The 17,086-nt window shown below is 41.2% G+C and overlaps 1 protein-coding gene and 1 long non-coding RNA gene across 2 annotated transcripts; both read right to left on the bottom strand.

Annotated features, from left to right (window-relative positions):
• Positions 1-5,366: 5,366 nt before the first annotated feature.
• On the bottom strand, positions 5,367-15,049 carry LOC311059601 (uncharacterized protein; the record flags this gene model as incomplete). Its single annotated transcript, XM_084077605.1, has 8 exons — positions 5,367-5,428; positions 10,053-10,194; positions 10,291-10,410; positions 10,566-10,816; positions 14,406-14,632; positions 14,758-14,807; positions 14,900-14,949; positions 15,043-15,049. The coding sequence occupies 8 exons, from the start codon at positions 15,047-15,049 to the stop codon at positions 5,367-5,369; spliced, it is 909 nt and encodes a 302-aa protein (XP_083933731.1).
• LOC311059741 lies at positions 15,047-16,160 on the bottom strand. The gene is made up of 4 exons (XR_014602199.1): positions 16,083-16,160; positions 15,334-15,382; positions 15,192-15,242; positions 15,047-15,082 (listed from the first exon to the last, which is right to left on the bottom strand). It is a non-coding gene; the product is annotated as an uncharacterized lncRNA (long non-coding RNA).
• Positions 16,161-17,086: the final 926 nt, after the last annotated feature.

Below are 17,086 nucleotides of genomic sequence, written 5' to 3'. Positions count from 1 at the left end.
CAAGAGATCGAGCCCACTAATCACTCCCAGATGATTAATTTCTACTAACTTGTCCTAATTGAACTTGTGACTTTTTGGATTTCCCAAACTCCAAAGTTCAGATACTTTACATTTCCATATATGCATAATAACATACACAGCTAATTCATTCCTGTTTTAATAGCTGTACAAATGCACTCAGTTGTCAGAGTTACATAGTCAGGCTTCCAATACATTTAAATGTTACCATTACTTGATTAAATCATAATGAACTGGTCAAGCTTTTTATGTGTTGCTCAATTGTCATGTAGCACTTTTTAAAACAACAGGAGTGGACTCAAAGTGTTTTCCAACTGAGTTAGACAAAACAAAAGCACAATCCAAAATCCACAGTCCATAGTCCACATGCAGTCCAAAGTCCACAAAGGCAAGACTAGAATGTAAAATTGCAAAATCGCAATGGCTCCCTGAAACAACAGCCATGTATTCTCCTCATTATCATAATGATCAGTGGTCACAGCCAAACTCCTTCCCTCTGTGCCGTCATCTCTTTCCACCCTGAGCTCTGTGGTTCTCCTCCTTATATTCCCAATTCCACAATGGCATCTAAATGTCCCTATTTTCTCTCTTCATCGCTCCCTCAACTGCTTTCTCGTGTGTTGCAGAGTGTGTCAGATTCCAGCCCCTGCTACAATGCCCTTTTATCTCACTTCTCTCTCTTTTCTGACTCGAGTCTGTTCGTTTTAACGTCATCCTGTCTATCCCTCCTCCCCATCTCTGCAGAGCCCCCCCCCCCCCCCCCCCCCCCCACGACCCCCCATTCCTGAGACCTGTATGGAGGCTTGTGGAACCCCCTTCCTTTCAATACAATTCAATACAATATGCATGTTTGTCAGAGATCCCTTTAATGTTATTTATGGCTAAACATCAAATCAATTTGGATTCTATTTGCATTGTCTTTGTGTCATGTGTGAGATTCTATGAGACCCACCATAAATAATTATATTATGCCCATATAAATAGCTTTTCTTCACGTGGAAACTTTGATTGTTTGTTTCAGATGGAGCTGAGGATGAGTTGCTTGGTGAGGGTAATCCGGTATTCTGGCATTTGTTCTTTCCAACCAAACTGTCCTCTGCTGACCTTTCACTGCTGTCAGGACATCTTAGAATGTCTTTTCCTCTGTCATGATCATAGCATCATCAATTCTGCCACCTCCAGCTGCGTCGCCCTTCTTTTCCTCAGTGCCACCGTTTCCAACCTGTACAGCATGGCTGGTCTCACTACCGTCTTATACATCTTCCCTCTCACTGGTGCCCTTATGTCACAAATAGCTCATGACACTTTCCTCCATCTGTTCCCTCAAAGTACTCCTTCCATCTTCTCAACACACTCTCTGTTTGGAAGAACACTTCCATCTCTATCCTTTATCGCTATATTATATTCTATTAATATCCCCTGACTAACGCTGTACTTAGATATCAGCTGTTCTGTAGACACTGTACTTTGAGACACACAACACATAAGTGACTAAAACCTGCTTCGGTGACATGACAAAGAGTCTTCAACAAAATAATATTTAACAGAAATAAAGATTTTGTCACTGAATCATAAATCTGGCTTCACTGTGACCCAAGTTGTACAGTTAGTATAAAACCAAGGAATCCTACCCCAACTCTTCTTGTCTGTGTTCAGCATCCCTTTCATGACAGTTTAAAATAACCCACGTAAACGTAATGGTCTTTACCAACACCTGTCTATCTGTATGCTGTCACCCTGCTACAGTAGATAGACTGTCTGTCTGTCTGTCTGCATGCTGTCTCACAGCTGTAATAACTTGGTGTCGATCATTATGCAGAGTCAACTGTAATATCAACAATAAACAATAATCAAAGTAGACATACTCTTTCATCATTTTTAATTTACATATACAGTACATGTAGCCAACAGGCTACATGTAGAAAAAGAAACAAAACACACACACTTAAAAGCACCATGTGTACTAAATGTAATGAATGTATATACTGTATGTGCCCTGGCTCTATCAGTCCTTATATATAAACAAATACTTGATTAAAATATATATATGGAAGTATAATAAAAAATATATAGCTGCAAGCAGCGATAATACGGGGCCAGTGAGAGAGAGAGAGAGAGAGAGAGAGAGAGAGAGAGAGAGAGAGAGAGAGAGAGAGAGAGAGAGAGAGAGAGAGACAGACAGACAGACATGGAAACTGGAGGGAGAGAGAGAGTAATGGAAACTGGAAAGAGAGAGAGACATGGAAACTGGAGAGAGAGAGAGAGAGAGAGAGAGAGAGAGAGAGAGAGAGAGAGAGAGAGAGAGAGAGAGAGAGAGATGGATACTAGAGAGAGAGAGAGAGAGAGGGGGAGAGAGAGAGAGAGACATGGAAACTGGAGAGAGAGAGAGATAGGAACTGAATAGTTTGGAGAGAGAGAGAGAGAGAGAGAGAGAGAGAGAGAGAGACACACATGGAAACGGAATAGATTGATGAGAGAGAGAGAGAGAGAGAGAGAGAGAGAGAGAGAGAGAGAGCGCCATGGAAACGGAATAGATTGAAGAGAGACATGGAAACGGAATAGATTGATGAGAGAGAGAGATGAAAACAGAATGGATTGATTGGACATCTCAACCTATTGCCATTAACAGGAATCGAACTCTTAACCTTCGGACTAATAGGCTGCAACACTCCCTATAGTGCTATAGCTTTGTCCAGGCTGATGTTGTCTGTTGAAGATCATAAACTCTTGCCTTCTGTCATGAACCAAGTCAACACTAAGATCACTCGTTCACAAACCATTTACCAATAGAGAAATTGTATGTCTCCTCGCAACCGAAAACAGTGAAAGCAGCCGATCTACAAGCTCAGAAACACGTTGCTATCTGAAAAGTTTTGAGATTGTAGATCGGCTATTTTCAGAATGAAGTATGTCATACGTTGAAAAAACGTACTCTCAAATATGCATTTCAGGTTATCTTTACCATTTGCACATGTATTCATTGATACAGTCATGTTGTTAGCAATTCAATTTAAAGGAAGTCTGCATCAAGTGAGGCTTGAACTGACGACCTTGAGATTGTGAGGCACTCATTTAAGGGAGACGCCATTGGACCAACAGACAAGGAACTGTGAAAAAGGAGATCACAGAGATGATACAGTTTCACGCAAATAGCTGAAAAATCCTGGGTTTAAGTGTTTTTCAAACTGCTCAAAATTGCGGAAAATCTAAGGGCGGAGCTTACTGGTCAAATCGATACGTGTGTTCCTCATGAGTCAAGGCACATGTGTAAGCAAGTTTCACGACTTTCGGCCAAACGAGGCATGACTTATGCCTGTTTAAAGTCTGCATTTTCAAAAAATTGCTATAGCGCCCCCCTTTGGCCAATTGGAGTAAGATTGGTTTCAGTGATATTTGGAATGACCCTGTACATTTCTGCAAAGTTTCAAAGAAATCTGAGTCTGCATGTATGTTTTAGGCGCAGATTAATAATTTTCATAAAACTGCAATAGTTAAAATCTATGGAATCCTGGGATTTTGGAGCAATCTGCACGAAACGTTTAACACTTGAACTTTGGACCTCTGCCGACATAATGATGGGAGCGGATTTTCCATAAGTGAAAAAATGCAGAAGTTAGGAGCCAATGACTGTTTTTCATATAATTCAAAATGGTGGGCGATCTAAAGGTCAGAGGTCAAAAGTCAGACCACGAAAGTTGTCGGGCATGTGTGTATCGAAGTTTCATGGTTGTAGGTCAAACAGGGCATGAGTTGTACCTGTTCAAAGTTGGCACTTTCAATTGAGTGCTATAGCGCCACCCTTTGACGAATGAGTGTGAGAATTATTTCTTGGTAGTTTTTCATGAGCATCTACCATATGGCCGAGTTTCGTAAAAAGCGTAAGCACGGTTAAGCCAGAACTGGCAAAAACAAGTATTTTTCAAACTGCTCAAATTTGCGGAAAATCTAAGGGCGGAGCTTAATGGTCAAATCGATACGTGTGTTCCTCATGAGTCAAGGCACATGTGTAAGCAAGTTTCACGACTTTCGGCCAAACGAGGCATGACTTATGCCTGTTTAAAGTCTGTATTTAAAAAAAATTGCTATAGCTATTATGCTATTTATGTACATTTTAACTGTTTTTTCAAAGCATTGAATTATGACTTCTGTTAAACCAACAGATATGTCATCGATGCTACACATGTTTTCTTTTGTACAACCACAATATGAGTTTTTTTAAAGCACTTGGACCCACACAGAGTGACAATGACAGTTTAACAATGTGTGTAAAAACATTTGACAGCTGACAAGAGCAGGTCTTAAGAACAGGAGATGTGAAACCGTCTGTGGGCTTCGACACATTTAAGAACCTTTCTCACATCAGTCTGAGTCTCTTGATGTGTTTCCTTGTTGAGTGACAGCTCTACAAGGTTCTGTGCATCATGTCCTGCTGGTTCTGAATCACACTCAGAGCGGAACAGAACCCGTTCAGTCATCTGGGAGTGAAGTGGTAAAAGCACCTGGTTTGGGTTTGTAGTCCGTTTTAGCTTGTAGTCCTTGACACATGCACCTGGAATCGATGCCATTGCACTACTGGGGCAGGGAGCTTATCCCGGTAATGTTAAGTAATGTTTTAACAATGTAAACAGCAGTTAACAGGGTGGAGAGAAATTCCTTTGGTAGATACAATGGTTGACACTTGATTGAAGGTGTTCCAAGACCAGTGAACAGACGGGACAGGGAGTTTACTTCCACATCAGTGCATCCTGAGTTCAGTTAATCAGGAAACATAATCCCCCAATTTTATCTTGCTGGTTGTTTCACACAAGTGTTTTACAAGCAGGTTGTAGGGATGTGTCTGTGATGTTCAAGGTCAGCCAGGTTTTCAGCCTTGATCTTCTGGAATTTGAAAACAAACAAATTGTAAAAGCATGTCACACAGAATTACAACAAACTGGACTGAAACAGGGATTTGAAGATGTTGATTCTTACCCAGATCTTCTAAAAGAAACGATTCATGCTGTTGCAGAGAATCATAGAAGGCTGACATTGCTCTTTTCCCCTTTTTACGTGTGACATCGAGCAGTATCCGCATTTGTTCTTCACTGGTCTTTGCTTCTTTGATTTTGCTATAGGTCTCAGTTGTGAAAATGCGCTTTTGAAGAAGGTCATCTGCTATAATCAGAACCTCTGTGCCACGCTGAACTAGAGCACTCCTGTTCTTCTCCACAAATTCAATTTTCATGTCTGCAAGAAAGAAAACAGATTGACTTCTGCCCTTAGAAAAGTACAGTTGCACTGAACTTGTTCACATTATCCATTTGATTATTCTATAATTCTTGGTTTGATGTCATGGTCAAACATACAGGTCAGAGAGTCAAGATCTTACCTGTTGTCTGGCTGATGTGAGATTCTTTCACACCTGATGCACCTGAGAGAAAACAATAATCAGTTGATATTGTAACAAGAATGACTTTAATGTTCATAATGTGAAGAAAACAAGCATCTCCTAAAGCTACAAGCTGCATCAAACACTAGACACAATTTTCAGTGAACTACATCACTAAATTACATTATCTCAGCGAAGAATCTGAAAATCTGACCTGTCCTTATATTACAATTGGCAAAGGTGCGCATGCGTGACTGTGCCTCGGCCGTTTGTCTGTGTCGTTCATCCGGGTCCTAGGTTGTACTGTCGACTCGAGTTAAAACCGTACCTGTGTCTCTGTGTGTCTGAGAAGGAGAAGCCGCACAGGCCCAGGGTTGGCAGGTTTCCAGGTCGCGCGACCAACAAGCAAGCACACACACAATTTGTTTGCATCTTTCCCTTTCGTTTTTTACTCCATTAATCTCAGAGCTAGACCACACTAGGTCTCCAGGGACCCCCAAGGCTCTCACACGAAAGTCACTTCGGCCACAAGCAAACAGCATGCATGCAAACAACCAATTACACGCTACTACAAGAAGCGACCAAATAAGGCCAAAAACGCTTAAAAAAATAAGCACACCTGGCAACGCAGCCTAAGCCAGTCATGTGCGAGAGATCTACAAGCTATGGGACAGGCAACGCAGCTTAAGCCAGTCATGTGCGAGAGATCCACAAGCCATGGGGCAAACACGCTATGCGCCAGACACCGTATCTTAGGGGAGAGTCAGTGAGAGCTGGATAAATGAGGTAAAATGTGTCAAATGGAGTCTGTACGGCTGTCGATACATGAACACATGACGTCGGTGGGAGAGGAGATATTGTGTGTTTTGGACAAACAGCAGTGTGGTGCTGATGTTTGTTGTGTGAAGCTTAATGTCAGAGTGTTGGTGTTGGAGCGCCTCAGTGCGGCAGCAGAGTTCATGTGCAACCTCTTCCATGTCCTAAGACTCCAAGGGGGTCCGCGTTTTTTTCCCATGATTTTGTAACCCCAAAATAAGTGAGTCCTCACTAGAGCCCTGTGCGCGGCTAGGGGGTAGGGCGCCCGTAGGGCGCCCGGACCTCTAGTTCAATACATTTGTCTTCACTCTTCAGTTGATAACTAATCAGCGTTTCAACCAAACAGGGTCTCTTGCCTGACCCTGAGCGTTACAACTGTTGGGTTGAAACTTTGCTGGTCAATAAACTATTGATAGATGTAATCCAGTGTGTACATATCGGTAAAGTTACATTGTAACCCAGGTTCTCTGAGTAGAGAGACTCTCTCCACCCTACATATTCCATATGTACGGGGTAACGGGGACTGACCCCACGGGGGCAGTTGACGTCGATACCCTGTAAGACACATCACCTGTGGTGGCCACACACTGATTAGCCCCACGTGGGTATCAGTATTGTAACGAAAACCATGACAAAATATGTTTGTTAACGCACATTTTTCAAAGACGAGATGAGATGAGATGACCACCCACTTGAATAAACAATAACTGGGACAAAATCAGTATGGAATCACCTGGCTCATTTAGGAGAAGCTGTCTCTTACTGGTGATTCCTTCACCGGATGAATCAGATCTCTGCCTTCTGACTGTAAGCGAGATGGAAATCACTGTTTGGTTCTACAATGCTAAAAAATCTCTTTAATGGCTTATAAATAAGCAATAAACAAGCTTAATATATTATCAGTGGCCCCGATTCATAAAGAGGGTCGTAAATATGGTGTAAATAAAGTTCGTAAAGGAGGTCGTATTTTTGGTACTCACAAACAGACGTGCAATTCATAAAGGGGTTCGTATATGACAGAGACGTGCGTATGACCAGTGCGTATGACCAGGTTACTCTGGAAGGCTGCATCCAACAGCATCCAACTTCAACGTCACCGTGCTGAACCGTGCTAAACAGTGTTGCCATGTCCGCTTATTATAAGCGAATTTGGGCTTACTTTTCTGTAAAGTTGCTTGTAAATATTGGTAGCTGTGGGATGCGTTTTTTTGGGCTTGTTTCTAAAGTGTAGTTGGTTATTTGGGCTTGCTTCACAATTGTTTAATTGTTTTAACCGGTGGTTCTCAAATATTTTTATGTCATGGACCCCCAAGTTAATATGTATGCTAATTTATCCCTATAAGCCCCATCTGAAAATGTTTTGTGCCAGCTGGAGGCAGATTTGTGTTGTTAGAATGTTTAAAAAATCTTCCAAAATTTTAAATAGCAGATCTACAAGCTCACAACGGTTTAATTAAAGTGCTTATAATGGCCTAAGTGCCAGTTGCTTCTTTTGGGCTTGTTTTCCTAGACCTGGTTGCTTATTTCTCTCACAACATCTGGCAACGCTGATGCAAGTTCAACTCCGCCTCGTCTAAAGATAACATTATGCGGTGTCACATCGCCTTGACAACTTACTGTTCTGTCTGGAAGCGGATCACGTAATAAATGCTCTCATGTGTAATGAGAATAAAGAAGTTTACAAGGTTTAACCCTAGCTGTAGTTTACAACCCTCGAAAATAAAAGGTGCTTACCGCAAAGCCCCAAATGTTAACGACCTCGGCGGGGTAGTAGTGATCCCCGTCGAGGTATATCTTTCAATAAAGAAGTATTTTAATCCAGCTTGTGTCGGAATCTTCACTGTTCTTCTTTTGTTTTAAATGAGTTTGAACTGCGCAGCAGCGATTTGGCGGTCGGGAGGTGTATTGCGCACGGCTTCTTCTTTTGTTTAAAATGAGTTTGAACTGCGCAACAGCAATTTGGCGGTCGGGAGGTGTATTGATACATTGTGTGTTCAATGCGCAATACACCTCCCGACCGCCAAATCGCTGCTGCGCAGTTCAAACTCATTTAAAACAAAAGAAGAACAGTGAAGATTCCGACACAAGCTGGATTAAAATACTTCTTTATTGAAAGATATACCTCGACGGGGATCACTACTACCCCGCCGAGGTCGTTAACATTTGGGGCTTTGCGGTAAGCACCTATTATTTTCAATTTGGACATGTTTGGAGTGTCTGCGGGGTAAAGTGCAGAAAGTGCTCGACTCCATGGGGGGGTGCTCCCTACAACTCTCGTAGATTGAAGACGTCAGAATCGTAAATACGTCTACGAGGGTTGTAAACTACAGCTAGTTTAACCCCATTACCAAATAAAAGGCTAATAAAACGTGGAAAAGATATTATAAGCCTTTTCTAATGAACATTGCGCACCTTAAAGATGATGTTGAAAATAAATCCAAGGCATACAAGTGGAACGCTTCTATCCGATTATGGACCAGAGCTTATTGATTAAATTAGTTAATTTTGGATATCACTGTCCTACGTCGGAATGGGGAATGGTTCTGGACATAGCTTTCATCCACTTTATTTTTCCTCATCAGATGGTAATATTTATCAGGCTGTTGTGTGTGGCGTTCATGTGATCAATATACAGTAGCCTACAGTAGGCTTTACAAATTAATACCGCGGCATGGACACTCGATGCAAGTCAGTCCCTCCGCAGTTTCATTAAGGCATCATAGCCTATTTTCATTATTACGTGACACTTTGGCTGAGATGGCCCGCTGGCAAACACACTGAGGGACCTATAATAATTCAGCTCTAAATGCGACTCATAGCCTAGAAAATAAATAAAAAGCGGTGGAATCTACATCATGTATATATTATGTATAGGTTACAAGCAATACATCGTTTGACATTTATTTTACATTTTTTATATATATATGTGTTGACAAATGTTGGGCACATATATATTTTATTTGAGGTTTGCCACTGTTGTAATTGATTTTGGCATGAAGACTTAAGCATTCTAAAGACATACGCACATTTCAGCCTTGGTAAGCCTCGGGGCTGACCTGAGAACGTGCGCACCTGACGCACAAAATACAGACCAAAAAACTTTTATGAATCCGACTGCAGGTGTAGGATTTTTCCTAAATGCCGGTACATACAACATATAGTCGTAAATCCCTTTATGAATCGGGCCATTGTCCTACATAAGTAAAATTACAAATTATAAACACCTTAAATATTTTATAAATAGTTTGTATTTCACTCAATAGGGACCGCTCCCGTCGAAGTTGATGATGTCATATGTCCATGTGGTCCAGCCATATGGACTGTTTGGAATGCATGATTATGCAAACTAAAAAACAAACGTATTACTTCCTAAGTTTAATATGAGCAATAAAACAACATTTTAAATACTTTTTATTAGCACATGCATTCCATACATTCCATAGGGCTGGACCACACATGGACAAATGACTTCATCAACTTGCGACAGGAGTTGTCCCTATTGAGTGAAAGATTAACTATTTCTAAAATAAATCAAATATTTAAGGTGTTTTTAATATTATACATTTTAGTTATAGAGGGCAATTATAATGTATTAAGGCATACAAGGCTTATTAGGGATCCTTTTAAATGAAATCTAATAATGATCACACTTACTCATTTTCCTTTTGCTTGAGCCTGGCTGAGGCCTATCAAGTAGTTGTAGTTTGCTTTGCCTTATGTCTTTGACACCCACCAAGTCACCTAACACCAGAACAACATATCGGCATCATCATTCAGAAATACACTGCATAGTTACAAACATTCAAGTAGACAGGTGACTGTGTACATACGGTACGTACAGTAGGCCTACCTTGTCGAATGGTTGCAGTCCATGCAGTAACATCAGTACCATCAGCTCTCACTTTAAGATCAAATGCGAATGGAGGTGGCTGATCATAGTATGCTTCAAAGAAACCTCTGATCTCAATTGGCTTCAGGGTGAATGGCAAGTACTGCACAGACACGTTTAACATTAATAATTATCATATATCACACATTCATAACAAATACATACAACATGTTCATATAGCTACAACACACAAACGCACCTCAGGATCTATTTCTCCTCTTGGCTCACTCATCAGATGGTACTTCCCCTCTGACAGTAGACAGAGCTGATTCTTGTCAACCATGCTGAAACGTCCCTTCTTCACCTTCTTCTTGATGTCCTGCCAAACACATGGACAACAGATGGACACGTTGATGAACAACAGGAGAGAAGGAGGGAAGACAAAAAATACATGTTAAAGTTTTAATTTCACATAATATTTCACATGATTATCATTATACAAAAAGGTTGTCTCCATCTTGGTGGTCTCCTCACTTTAATATGTGATGAGTTGCAGCTGGTGAGGAAGATGCGGAAAGTGTGAGTGTCGATACTACTCCCCAGATCCTCATAGACCAGCACCGTTCCGTGGTTTTCCACCTGCAGTGTGTCCCGGGCGATGGAACCCACAGGTGACAGGGAGGAAACCGGCCACTTCAGATGACTACCAGAGGACTGGACTCTCTCAATGATGGGATCCTTACCAGTGATGTGTAGGGCAGCAAACATCTTCTCTTTTTCCTGGCCTGCAGGTGAAGATAATGAGAAGGAAGGATGGAGGGACAGTTTTATAGAGACAACAAGACAAAATGTATGGAAGCCAAAAAGGGCTAAAGAATGACAATAGTGTAATAGAAACATCACTGTTATTTGGATTTGCCATATTGTAAAATAATATCAGACATGTGTAGTTGTACAGTCAATAATAAATATGTCAGAGTCAGCATATAGTTGGGTCACAAAGTGAGGTTCTGTGACCATCCTTTGGCAAGGATGTTTTGACGATTGATTTGACCTCTATGGACCCTCTAGAAAAGATTTAGCCCCCAGGTCCCTCCCAAAAATCCCGGCATTTTTTGCTAGACAGCCAAATTCAAAAAGGCTCCCGGCGCCATCTCTAAAAATTAACTTTTGATCTGGATGACCTAGAATCATGTATGAAGGCACTTTTCCATACAAGTCAACCATGAGGATTCCAAATCTGACACAATTTTAATTGTAAGACCTCGTTTTGACTCCAAAATTCAAGATGGCCAGTAGAGTAAAAACTTATACCCAGGGGCAAAGGGGAGTATGCTGCATTTGCCCTGCTATAAAAGTTTGGCCACCAGAAATAATATCTATGACCCAGTAGGATCACAACCTATATGGACAACCCGGTCAACTTGCTGCTGGAAATCCAATATGACCGCCTCAATATTGGCCCCTATCAGAAAATAGCTTTAGAAATAACTTTTGAACCAGATGGGCTAGAAATAAAAACGTGGTGTCTATTTCATGGTTTCAGAGCATGAGAAACTCAATGGAATACTTATCTTTATGATTGGGTGTGTCTGGACCTTTAATTTGCATATTTACAAGATGGACGCCACGCAAAAATGAGTTTTACTATGACTTTTCAGTGACAGCTTACTGTTATGGCAAAAAGTCTGCTTTTTAAGCAATATGAACACATTTGGTCAGTTTGAGCTTTAATTTATATGTTGTCAATATGGCTGCAGTCATAAATAATGTATGGTATTACATTTTCCCCCAGATTTATTGATTTATAGATCTATAGTTGTGGGGATGATTGCAGAGAAAAATCGGAGAACAAGCCCACAATGTATCTTATGTGTAATTTTAATAAACTAAATACAATATAAACAGACACATGCACACTCCAAGACGTGCCAAAAACTTCAACTTTAGGGCTATACGAATTAACATAGTGGTATGCATTCAAGTAACATAACAAAAGATAGACTACTTAGTTACAAATAGAGTAAAGGCGGAGTTGAGGTTGCCTACAAAAGGTTCATTTTGACCTCTATGGTGCTGTCTTGCCTGCTTCTAAAGCCAATGATACTATGGTACAATGCTATTCACTGTCACTGTTGTCATGTGTTGCACTGATCCTGGTGCATCGTGTCTCCAGTCCCTGGCAACGGCATCCTAAGTTATGGAATTGCCTTCTTTGCACAGGAACAGTTTTTCTGGCAGCCTTTGATACAGCTGCATGATATTGCCTTGTTCATTGACACAGGCCAGGCTTGCTCGGTAGATGCAAGGGGGACTGCATTGCTAGCACTGAGAGACCATCCATACTCTGTGAAAGAAGGAATATCCGGCTTGGCGATATGTGCACATTTATCTATCATGGTTGCTAGAGCAGCTCTTCTCAGGTGCAGGTCAAAGGCATTCTCTGTCGGGGGCAGCAGCTTTAAGAGGGTTGATCTATTATTGAGGAACTTGTACACACAAGCTTACTCAGGTCAAAATCCTCCTGGTGGTCCGCTTTGGATGTATATACAGCAATTGTGAGGTCTCGTGCCTGATTGATCATGTCATCTGAGAGATCCAGACGCATGTTGGTCTTGAACCATGCCTTCTTCTCAGCCTCCTGTCGTGTGGATTCTAGTGCAGGGACATCTTCAATAGACCCCTCCTTGATCACCACACTCCTTGTCTCTTCTTTAAACCCCCCACCCAGGTAAAGATGTGTTGGACCAAGGGCCGACTTAAGTTTCTCATTTTCACACCATTCGTCACAGAGGAAACTCAATAGGTTTGCCTTGTTAGCTGACACAGCAAAAAACTCCTGAGGATCTGGAGCTGTGTAATGCATACTGACTTCATATTCTTTGGTAGGTTTTGGTCGAGTATATCTGTGTTCTTGCTCAGCTGTCTTAAGACTAGGTCCACTGTACCGGTCAAAACAGAAGTGAATGATCTCTGTGCCAGCAGGCACATCATTCAACAGCAGACGTTGGTATCGTTCAGCGATTGTTCCAAATGCTTCACCTTTCAGGAACGACCAATGGCGTATGGCATACATGGCATCAATAACTACTGCTGTTTTTCTGTCTTCTGTAGGCAGGTCAGGGATGCATGCAACTTTGGTCTCCTCTTTCAGGACCTTCACAAGGCTTGCCTTGGTACCTGTTCTCATCCTGCCATCTTCCTGGAAGAGGGAAAGGGGGAAGTCACTGCACTCGTGGTTGCCTATAAAGTCAACAAGGTTGAGTTCTCCACCACTGGCTATGATTTGGGTCATGCACAGGAGGGCAGTAATTTCATTGCTCTTGCTAGGTGCTGAGGTTTTCCCCTTAAGATTTTTTAGATTTTGTGTTTTGAGTGTGGAAAGTGTTAAGCTTCATTATGCTTGTCTTCTTCTGTTCACTGGACAGTGACTCACACAGTGCCTTCAGGCCCAGTTCTTTCACACTCATCAAGTCGTCCTTGACTGTGGAATCAGCACACTGTCCTGTAGATATGTTGATGATCTTGACTACCATCTCTGCATCCCGGATTACACGACTCTGACCAGACTCATGGTGTGGGTCTGCCATATTGACAACATATAAATTAAAGCTCAAACTGACCAAATGTGTTCATATTGCTTAAAAAGCAGACTTTTTGCCATAACAGTCAGCTGTCACTGTAAAAGCCATAGCAAAACTCATTTTCGCGTGGCGTCCATCTTGGAAATATGCAAATTAAAGGTCCAGACACACCCAATCATAAAGATAAGTATTCCATTGAGTTTCTCATGCTCTGAAACCATGAAATAGACACCAAGTTTTTATTTCTAGCCCATCTGGTTCAAAAGTTATTGCCAAAGCTATTTTCTGATAGGGGCCAATATTGAGGCGGCCATATTGGATTTCCAGCAGCAAGTTGACCGGGTTGTCCATATAGGTTGTGATCCTACTGGATCATAGATATTATTTCTGGTGGCCAACCTTTTATAGCAGGGCAAATGCAGCATACCCCCCTTTGCACCCTGGGTATAAGTTTTTACTCTACTGGATGTCGGCCATCTTGAATTTCGGAGTCAAAACGAGGTCTTACAATTAAAATTGTGTCAGATTTGGAATCCTCATGGTTGACTTGTATGGAAAAGTGCCTTCATACATGATTCTAGGTCATCCAGATCAAAAGTTAATTTTTAGAGATGGCGCCGGGCGCCATTTTGAATTTGGCTGTCTAGCAAAAAATGCCGGGATTTTTGAGAGGGACCTGGGGGCTAAATCTTTTCTAAAGGGTCCATAGAGGTCAAATCAATCGTCAAAACATCCTTGCCAAAGGATGGTCACAGAACCTCACTTTATGACCCAACTAATATATTCTCACCAGCCAGGCACAGGGAGTGGGGGAGCTGGATGTACTTGAGGGCAGATGGATCCTTGTCGACTGTCTGTACGTTGAATATGGGACCAGCAATCACCCAGGGGTTCTGGACAAACTTGCTGAACTTGGACCAGGACAGGATGGAATAACTCACCAGAACTCGCTGCGACGCCTCAAATATCAAGCCTGTTAACTCACACTCATACGTCCCCTGTCCTTCCAGCTGAGCCCTTTAGAATGCACACACAGACACGCATGCAAGCACACACACAAGCCAAAATGGAAATTCTTATAAGGAATAAGAATATAATGAAACCAGATAAGCAGATGGTGTCAAAGTGATGTCCAGACTCACTGCAAGCGTCCTCTGGATAGTTTATCAGGAATTATCCTCTTGCCGTAGCTCTACCAAGGAAACACACACAGGAGATCATTTAGGATCACCAACAGCCATACATACGTATATCAAGAAGAATATCTGCTTTGATCAAACTGACCTGCTGGACATGTTGGCATTTTTCACAGTTCGATCTGAAGTACACCTGATCTGGAGGGACAAAATATAATAGTTTCACATATTTACACAATATTGGTGAATTGTAGATTAATTAATGAATTCGTTCATTCATCTATCTCTCACCTACCATGATCCTAATCATCCAGATAAGTTGTATTCAGCTCTGCAGAAAAATTACAGAGACATTACAGAGAAAACGTTTAGTTCTTTGTAATCCTTCATGTTGTGTTCACACCAACTACTACACCAACTTGTAGTGTTAAATGTTTTACCTTCCTCTCCACCTTTTATCTTCATCATCTTCATCATGTTTATGCAGTCTTCTGTAGAGAGTAAAGACAGTGGACAGTTAGAGGATCAGAGGCAGCTTGGAGACTTACAGTGTAAAAGGTGAATATGATCCATGTCTCTCACCAGTATCATCATCCTCCTCTTCCTCTGATGAGCTATTTATAGACAAATCCTAAAAATGATGAGGAGAAATCATAAAACACAACTTTCAGCAAGATTCAGCCAGTCTAAGAAATTGACATTCAGGATGTTAACTTATGTGTTAAATTACTTAATCTATAAACCCAGTTGAATCATAGATTTACATAGTCCAATGGACATAGATGTCCATTATCCAAGGACATATATCTGATTGGTCTTTTATGGACATACAGGGTGCAGTGGGTGCCAGGAACCCATGACCAACACATGACATGAATAAACATAAAATATATCAGTGTTCTGAAAATGACCATGTATGATGAAGAAATTACACATTGAACAGAGATTATTGTTAAAAAATAAATACAATAAAAAGTTTACTTATTACGAAGACACTTTACATACCTTATTATCAATTAATTAATTAAACACTACTTTGATGTTATGAGACGTTTGTTGGATGGGAGAATCATTTCATTAGATGATTCTTTTTGCACTATTTTGTGCGTTTTTCTCAAATTGTATCTCTTCTCTTGTCGAGGGAGATTCTAGGAGTACTACTTGAATATTGACTTGGGAATAAACTACATAATTCTGATTATGTACATTTTGAGTAGTTATTATTAACATGTAAACGTATTGAATCCAACCTATGCATCTGCACTAACACAAAGGTGCAAATATTTGCATAGACTATAAAGTTTCATCTATGAAACATCTTCATCTCTCACACTCATCACATCAGCGTCTGCCTGGGTTGGAGCTATACTCATGGTGTCATATCCTGAAGAGGACGCAGGATGTTGATGATGATGCAACCAATCAGAGACCTTCTTGTCAAGTGACCAGATGCATACAGTTCCTGTCTGAGATGGTGTTTCACCTCTCACTGGAACACAAGACAACAGGCATGTACATTGATAATAATACAAGACGAAATAACTTACACATAGGGGAGACCGGGGACAAAAGTAAGACTTTTTGTATTTGCCTTCATAATTCACAGACTACTTGAAATATCCTATTATGTTTTTTTTCGTTATAGTCGTCTTTTGCTATAAGAAACATATATGTGTGCCCTAATTAATAATACCAGCTTTCACTAATAAGGACAAGACTAAAATATTAATTTGAATGCAATGAGTCACAGTGTTACAATTGCCACCGTGACGGGGGCAGTTGTAACAGTGGTTGGGGGCAATTGTAACACTGTAAAAATAAGTCATATTAACACACTTTATCTCAAATAAAAGCACATCACTAAGTAATATGTATTTATTATAATTTAACATTTTTACTTACGAATGTTTTATATATATAACTAGAGTTTCGGCCCCCCTCAACCCCAGCCGCGCACGGGCCCAGCGTGGGCGCGTGTATATTGGGGTACCCAAATCGCCGGAGTAAAACTGTGGAAAAGTAAAAAATAAAAAATAAAAATTTGAAGAAATTATATTTTTTATGCGGACCCCCTGCTGGTCCACGGACCCCCTGTGGAGTGTTGGGACGCGCGGGGACCCCCCTGGAACATTGCGGACCCCTTCGGTGGATTCTTTTTTTGCATGAAGGTGGTTGCTTGTTTCTGGCGCTTGTTTTTAGAAAACCTGGCATGCCAACCTGGCAACCCTGGTGTTTATCCTTACCAGATGCAGTGACGGAGTGCGCTGTAGTTGTTTTCCACGCTCGCGCTAATGAAACACTAAACGGAGAAGCTTATGATTGTGAGGTTGAGCGT

Source organism: Gymnoscopelus microlampas (genome assembly GCF_963454915.1).
Source record: "Gymnoscopelus microlampas genome assembly, chromosome: 14".
Taxonomy (NCBI): domain Eukaryota; kingdom Metazoa; phylum Chordata; class Actinopteri; order Myctophiformes; family Myctophidae; genus Gymnoscopelus; species Gymnoscopelus microlampas.
This window is presented reverse-complemented; position numbering and strand designations above follow the sequence as displayed.